Raw genomic sequence first — 7274 nt, forward strand, 5'->3', positions numbered from 1 at the left:
TATCAGTCACAGGATACCTTGACCCGAACAGAAGAAAATACCAGTATAATATTTAATATTAATATTGTGATGATCCTGTAAATCATTTAAACTAGCAGAAGTTGGGGTTAACTTGAGCTTGCGTCATCATAAACCCACTTTTTTGTTTTTAACTTAAAACCAACCTTTTTAAGGCAAGTTTTAACTACACAAACAGATTCAACTTGGCTCAAGGACAACATTTCAACATTACTAAAAATTCACCGGATAATATGTCAATGATTCATTGCACATGACAACCTTCTTTCAGGTAGTTCAGATAGAGTGAATCTATTCCCAGAATCCATCTAGTCTTTGCTTATGAACTGTCAACAAAAACTCGTCAATTCATACCAGATATGCCCTTTTTTTAACTAAATGTCCCAAGAACCCCACCTATTAATCACAGGAGCCTCTCACTGTTATATAATAAAGAGTTCCACATTTGTTAGTTCACAGCTCCTTCTCAATCCAATTTACTTGCCAAGAAACGAATTATCCCAATAATGTCACTTTTCCAAGAAGTACATTGAATCCTGAAAATGAAGCGGTTCATTTCCCCAAGAGGTCCATCCAGCTGCTAATTCTCTGCCAAAAAGCTCAATGCACCTACTGGGCCTTTGGCCCGGTATGTATTCTGATAACAGCTCTGTAACAGTCAAGGATACAAGCAAAGAGTTCATTTTACTGATTAGCATAATATTCAATGTCGGGTCTAAATATAGGGTGAGCTTTAGCTCACTAAGGTATATGATATGATGCCCTCATAATCCAATTTTGCAACTTCTCATGTTTATTTTGTATAAGATCAAGAGCTTGAAAATTGTTCAGGAACAAATGCACCAAAATTGAACTTCTTAACCTTATTTTTCAACCTCTTACTAATGTACAAAATGAATTCCAAATCTAAAAAATTAGTATGATAAGCACTAGACTCGAAAAGTAGATCATAATCAACATATTTCACCATTTAAAAACTGATTAGATTGTTTTTGAGGTTAATCTCATGAAGTCTGTTAGTGAGCTTAAATGTCTATAGCCCTCCCCCTCCTAAGCCATATAAAATGCATAAAACCCAATAATAAAGTAATATAAAAAAAAATAGACACATAATCATGCATCATTGTTGACATAATCAAATATAGAAGTATTAAAAATAGTTTAAGGGATGATACTTTCTAGTGGAGGCTTTCTTGAATATTCACCAGGAACAGAAATGATCACTCGACTCTCCTTCAGACTATTGATTGTTTTCATACACTCGGAGTTTAAATCCTGCAATGAAGAAATCATAACCGAAGGTCCACAAATTACTTAGAGAGAGAGAGAGAGAGAGAGAGAGAGAGGAGAGGGTAAAAAACACAGAGAAAGAGTAACATACCACATTCACATATCCTAGAAGAAGACATTCATAGGGTCTATGATGAAACAAATCCAGGTCGCCAATCAAAGAGCCATCTGGCTTGACCTTGAAAGGATAAGAAAAATAAAAAATAAAATATTCTTCAAATACCTATTCAGAAAATTTGATCAGAGGAACAAAAATGTCCATTCAGGTATACTATTCGTATTATGGATAGTTCTGAAAAGAATCATGTATCATTCATAGCTCTCCTACGCCATATAAAATCAATAAAACCCAATGATAAACTAATATCGATAAAAGTGTACTGGTACAGGACTTGTCACCTTGAGCCAGTAGAAAGGAGTGACATGTGACATTCCCCAGGCAGGAAGCAGATCTTTCTCTACAAAATCTTGCAATTTTTGCCGATTTGTCATCCATAAAGCTACAAGCGCTCCATCTGAGTGAGCAAGTTCTTTCACTGGAAGATACATGAAATGCCTATTTGGTAGTGTTGGATACCTACGAAAAATTGTACCTCACATCTTAAAAATAAGAGGTGTGTATACAAGCCTTCAACATATCACATGTACTCCTAAGAAAAGAGAAGTGGCATGCATGCTCCCTTAAAACATAAGAGGTGTCACTTATATGATCCTAGTTGATAAAATGTCTTGTTCTTTCTTTTTCTGCCTCAAATTTCATAGGTCTTATGTAAGGTATTGCTTTTTGGAGGAGTAACATTGGTAGTTTTAGGCTTTCCAGGGGCTGAACCAGGAATTTCAAGGAGGAATACATTAAAGGCAATGTAATGAACTTACACGGCCTTCTGACGAGCACTTCCATTCTCCCATGGAGGATCAATCACAATGAAATTAAACCCTTCGGTAGAGTTCTCTGAAAATAAATATCCAAGGAAAATCAGAAAAATAAAATTAAAAATTAAAAAAATAAACTAATTCAGGAGTTTATTCAAAGTTGGGGAAGCACTGAGCACTTTAGTTACCGGGAATGAGTTTGCGAACTTGTCTCAAGTCAGACTTCCATTTGTTGCCATCATAAGAGTCCCATACGAAAACAAATAACAGACTAACTTGAGCAATCTCTTACAGAATGTTTTTTTTTTCCAGAGAAGAAATTACAAAGGACTGGAGCACTAGGATCATTATAAATACTATCAAAAATAAATTTGGGCGTTTACTAAAGAACGGCCTGTACAATTACAAGATGCCTTAATTTGCAGCCTTAGTTGTGATGGCTTAAAATCTATAATACATGATATCAGCCTTCTGATTAAAGTAGATAGACACTACATGTTGTACCTGATGGCTGGACAATGATCAAAGAGAAGGATTTTCTTAAGACAAGTTTAACAACAGCAACAAAGAAAGTATAGTAAATGGTATCAATAACAGTCTAGTAACCGGCATTATTGATCTGTTACTTGCATATACAAATATGGTCGGTGTGATAATCAGTATTAACTAACAACTGAGACAACATGGTAATTATCTACATACCATCAGGAAAAAACTTCTTTGTGGTAAAATATAAGTCGAATTCTGAAATTCAGCCTCCACATCACCATCTGATTCTACACTGATCATATTATCAAACAAAGGGACTAATTTCCTGGCTTCGGGAAGACCACTCCCCAGACCTGAAATCATAATCAAAGTAAAAGTAGTTAATTTATGTACATAGCATTCATATACCCAGGAAAAACTAAATATTTAAAAGATTCTAGGGGGAATTTCATGTATACCCCTCAAAAACATCGAACTTATATATTTTCCCTTATTAAATTTATGATATCATATTTATCCTTCAACATTTCAATGTTTTAATGCCTTTTCTATTAAAACTAATTTTAAATTGATAAAGTACCCATTTTATCCTTTATTAAAAAATATAAAAAAATGTAATATGTTTTTTAAAAAACACATATTTCTCCTAATTGGTCGGTTTCCGAGAGCAAATGATTCATTTCTCTACTTATGCTTCTAAAACAGTCAGTCTTCTAATTTATGTACATAGCATTCATATACCCATGAAGAACAACAAATTTGAAAGATTTTAGAAACAAGAACCTTGAGGATTGTTAGACAGAGATATCTGGCAGAAAGGTGCTCTCCAGTTGCTTCCGAGCTCGACAAAATTATGCTCAGCAAGTCTTTCTAATTCTAATTTTCTGCAATGCAACAGCTCGTCAGTCTCCACAACAATTCGTGGTAGAATGTTCAAGAGTTGAGAAGCCTGGAGAAGCTTTCTGTGTGCGTTGAGCAACAAGGGCCTCAGTTGCTGGTGTTGGCTCTCAGCACATAGTTCTCTTTCGTTGAGAGATGCATGTTTTGGTTTGCGCTTGCGCTTGCGCTTTTTGTTAGGAGTAGGGGAAGAGGAGGGAGGAGGAGGAAAAGTGGCGGGAATAGTAAGCGGAGGGAGAGAGGCGAAAGCGGGAATAGGAGTCGTTGAGGAGTCGAACGGGGTCGATGAAAAGCACGTCAGAGGAGTCCAACCTGTAGATGCCGGATTCCATGAACGAGTTCAGTAGCTCGGACTGCTGCGCCTCCATTTCCTCCTCAGTCCTCTCCCTGCTCCCTCCCTTCCCCCTTCTGAGTTCTGATCGCCCGTCCCGACCTAGGAAAGGATCCGTACCCTCCCAGGTATCTATCTGACTCAACACAATTGAAATAGACGGTCCAGATTTACTCTCAGCCGGTGCTTGTTCGGAATGACGCAGGAGGCAGTATTATTTGTGCTTCGAGATTCGTGCAAAATTAAAAAGAATAATTTTAGATCATCCGATTCAATTGTACTCAGTCCGGTCATATGAGGGATGTCAATTCGGAAAGTAGCCGGACTGTTTTCGGAATCCGTACCCTCCCAAGTAACTGACCGAACCTGACTAAAACAGACGGTAGAGATTTACTCTCAGATGTTTAAATTGGCACGAATCTCAAAGCACAAATAATACTGCCTCAGTGTCATCCCGAGTAGTCACTGGCTGAGAGTAAATCTGAGCCGTCTGTTTCAGTCATGTACCTGCGAGGATACGGATCCCTGTTTCGGGCCAGAGATAGCGGATTGTAGGGCGATTCAATTTAATTATTTAACAGTTGGAACCGTCCGATCCTCATCAACATTCATTTGTACGAACCTAACAGTTATTTACGCAAATCTTTTTTTTAACAAGATTATTTACGCAAATCTTGATGCAAATAGAATAGCAACATAAAATTAACGTAGCATGTAGTAGACAATACCAGCAATGGGGGCATTTTTTTAAATTTGAAAATACTAGAGCAGGTTTGTAATTTTTTTTTTTTTTTTTTGAGGATATGAATAAAATTTTCATGAAACTGTGTATTTTTTATAATAATTAGCAAGCCCGAGAAAAAATTCTCCTAATAAATCAAATAATTTCTAAGTGAGAATGTATTTTTGATGGAATATAATATTGTCAATAGAATAGACAGTTGAACTGCATTTATGTATATATATATTATATAATCATTATCGCCGAGATGCATTAAATCTAATACAACAACCTTACACATATTCAGCAATAGGCAGCAAAAGGGGATCAATAAACTACAATGAATGAGACATATTTACTAGTTGTGTGATCTGTGAGTATTGTTAAGTGTAGATTCTAAGTCAATGATAGGAGGATCAGTTTTCCCAAAAAACCTAAACCCTAGATTTGGACTATTGTTCTAGAATCTAGACTTTCTTTTGTTTACAATCAAATTTTAGCTCTTTTTTGGTTGAGGGAGGTAGTACAATGTCAGACCTAGGACCAAAATTGCAGACCATGATGAAGAGATGATAAGGATTGTTCAGTGCATGTTAATGCTGCATGTAGATGAAGTGGAACATATATTGAAATCGGCACTGCACAAAAAAAAAAATAAATAATTCATGGTGAGATATGATGATCAGGTATGCTAGAATAAACTATTTATTATATCTATCTAATTTTTTTTTTATAGAGTGAGGCTTACGGTACTTTGCAAAGCACGGATCTATCCGTGCTATGTGGATTCATCTCTGTTTTCAAAGTATAAACAATTGATCCGAATCGCTCAACATGATCTCCCTATGAAAATGTAGCTAGAGACCAAATTTTATATTTTCTGAAATTTTTTACTATTTTTTAAAATAGATAGAAAATCACTATTTTCGGATGGTTCAAAATTTTAGATTAGGTGATTTTCTACCCATCTAAAAATCTTCTAAAAAATATAAAAGGTGGTCTCCATGTACATTTTTATATGGAGATCATGTTGAACGGTTTCTGTTGAATTGTTTGAAATTTTTAAATAGAATTATTGATCCATAGCGAGGACTACCATTTTACAATTTTTGAGAATTTTTTTTACTATTGTTTTAGATAGGTAGATCTAAAATAATAGTAAAAAAATTGTAAAAAATGTAAAATTTGATCTACAAGTACATTTTCATATGGTGATCATGTTGAACAGTTCAGATTGACTGTTTGGTCTTTGAAAACGGAGATATTGAATTATGGTACGGAACCAATGAGCCCTATGCATAGCAGCATAGCCTCACTCATATCTATTTATTTTTAATATTTCACTTCTTCGTAAAGGCCGTGGACTAACCTGCCAAAGTTGATGCAAGGGAAGCAACTAAAGCTGATGTCATCTTGACTAAATTAAGCAATGAAATGTTGAAGGCCATGTTTGTTGTTATGAAAAGAAGAGGTAGTAGTGGGGCCCCTTGGCAGTCTGAAAGAACAAAAAATGCAGACGCATCATTAGAAGATTCACACTGCTTGTACCAATATCACAATTATCATTGATAAGTACTTGTTTCCGGAAGGTCTCTATTCTGTTCTATGTGAATATGAGTCTTTGTGCTTTATTATTTCTTTGAATTTACTTTATTAAGGGACTTTTCACAAGATAATTGCACCGGATAATTGCGACATTATAAAATGTTCCTGATACCAACATATCACGTAATAATCCTTGGTGGTATGACAAAAAAGTATAAAAATAATAATAATAAAAAAGATAACTTGCCAAGGTCGCCTCTAAAATTTGAAAAGCAGGCAGCACCACTTTTTAGGTAAGTGGGCAGCTCAGCAAATGGAATCCCTCTCAAATTTGAAAGAAATGGAAGAAGAAGAAAAACAAAAAGAGCCTGCATGTTTCATTACAGGAAAATCTCAATTTCACAAAATAAAGTAATAGATTCTTAATTGCAGATTGTTCTATTCAATGCTGGACAAAATAGATACAGGAAAAATTGAAGCATAGCTCACCTGAAAGCCAGAACCGAAAGAATTAACAACAAATATGTCCGGTGGTTTTCCCTGCTTAAACACTCACAAACTTTAGTGGACATTCCTCCTCCCTCTTGGAGAAAATAATAAAAAATAAAACATATATACTAAAATAGCATAATAGTCCGATTCAAGCATCAGAACACCAAACTTAAGTGTGCATTCCCTGTTTTTATTTTTCTTCCTTTTTTGACCTTCTAATGTATAATTGGGTATTGAGAATGCAAATACTGTTCAAGGTCTTTTCTACAAATATACAGGAAGTACTAACCTTAAGCCGCTTAGCACCATCAATGAAAACAAATTCCTGTATTACACCAAGAGTTAATTTTTCACGAAAAACTGCAAACATAAAAAGAGAGTAAAGTAAAAATGTGATTGGAGTTGAACCTTGAGTATGGAGGCAACAGATTGAAAAGCAGCAGAAGCTATCATAAGAGCTGGCCAGAGAGGATCTACTTGTGACATAAATTGGCCCTTATTTGATCCACTACATTCAAACAACAGAAATTGTAATTTCATATGAAGTACTAAAATCGGGTTGGACTTAAAAGCATGCCAGATCTAAATCCAACCTTTGGTCCCAATCAATACTTAATG

The 7274-nt window shown here is 35.3% G+C and overlaps 2 protein-coding genes across 2 annotated transcripts; both read right to left on the reverse strand.

Annotated features, from left to right (window-relative positions):
• Positions 1 to 201: 201 nt before the first annotated feature.
• On the reverse strand, positions 202 to 3974 carry LOC144572555 (Methyltransferase MT-A70 family protein). The gene is given in 9 exon segments (XM_078322181.1): positions 202 to 667; positions 1194 to 1293; positions 1400 to 1486; positions 1708 to 1885; positions 2185 to 2260; positions 2370 to 2403; positions 2884 to 3023; positions 3454 to 3764; positions 3766 to 3974. Coding segments are annotated over 9 exon segments (1236 nt in total). The 5' UTR covers positions 3936 to 3974; the 3' UTR covers positions 202 to 527.
• Positions 3975 to 5156: 1182 nt separating this feature from the next.
• On the reverse strand, positions 5157 to 7265 carry LOC144547476 (protein CLT2, chloroplastic-like). Its single transcript, XM_078296144.1, has 6 exons — positions 7065 to 7265; positions 6946 to 6981; positions 6654 to 6704; positions 6412 to 6532; positions 5989 to 6114; positions 5157 to 5257 (listed from the first exon to the last, which is right to left on the reverse strand). The coding sequence occupies exons 1-6, from the start codon at positions 7194 to 7196 to the stop codon at positions 5157 to 5159; spliced, it is 567 nt and encodes a 188-aa protein (XP_078152270.1). The 5' UTR covers positions 7197 to 7265.
• Between the last annotated feature and the right edge of the window lie 9 nt (positions 7266 to 7274).

This window comes from Carex rostrata, chromosome 2, assembly GCF_964058835.1.
Source record: "Carex rostrata chromosome 2, lpCarRost1.2, whole genome shotgun sequence".
Lineage (NCBI taxonomy): Eukaryota > Viridiplantae > Streptophyta > Magnoliopsida > Poales > Cyperaceae > Carex > Carex rostrata.

Bases quoted from the DNA above. Each gene is read 5' to 3' on its own strand.
- LOC144547476 (XM_078296144.1), bottom strand. From the start codon at position 7,196: ATGAAATTACAATTTCTGTTGTTTGAATGTAGTGGATCAAATAAGGGC. The intron at 6,982-7,064 runs GTTCAACTCCAA...GGTGTAATACAG, and splicing joins CTGTTGCCTCCATACTCAAG to GAATTTGTTTTCATTGATGG. The intron at 6,705-6,945 runs GTTAGTACTTCC...GTGTTTAAGCAG, and splicing joins ATGGTGCTAAGCGGCTTAAG to GGAAAACCACCGGACATATT.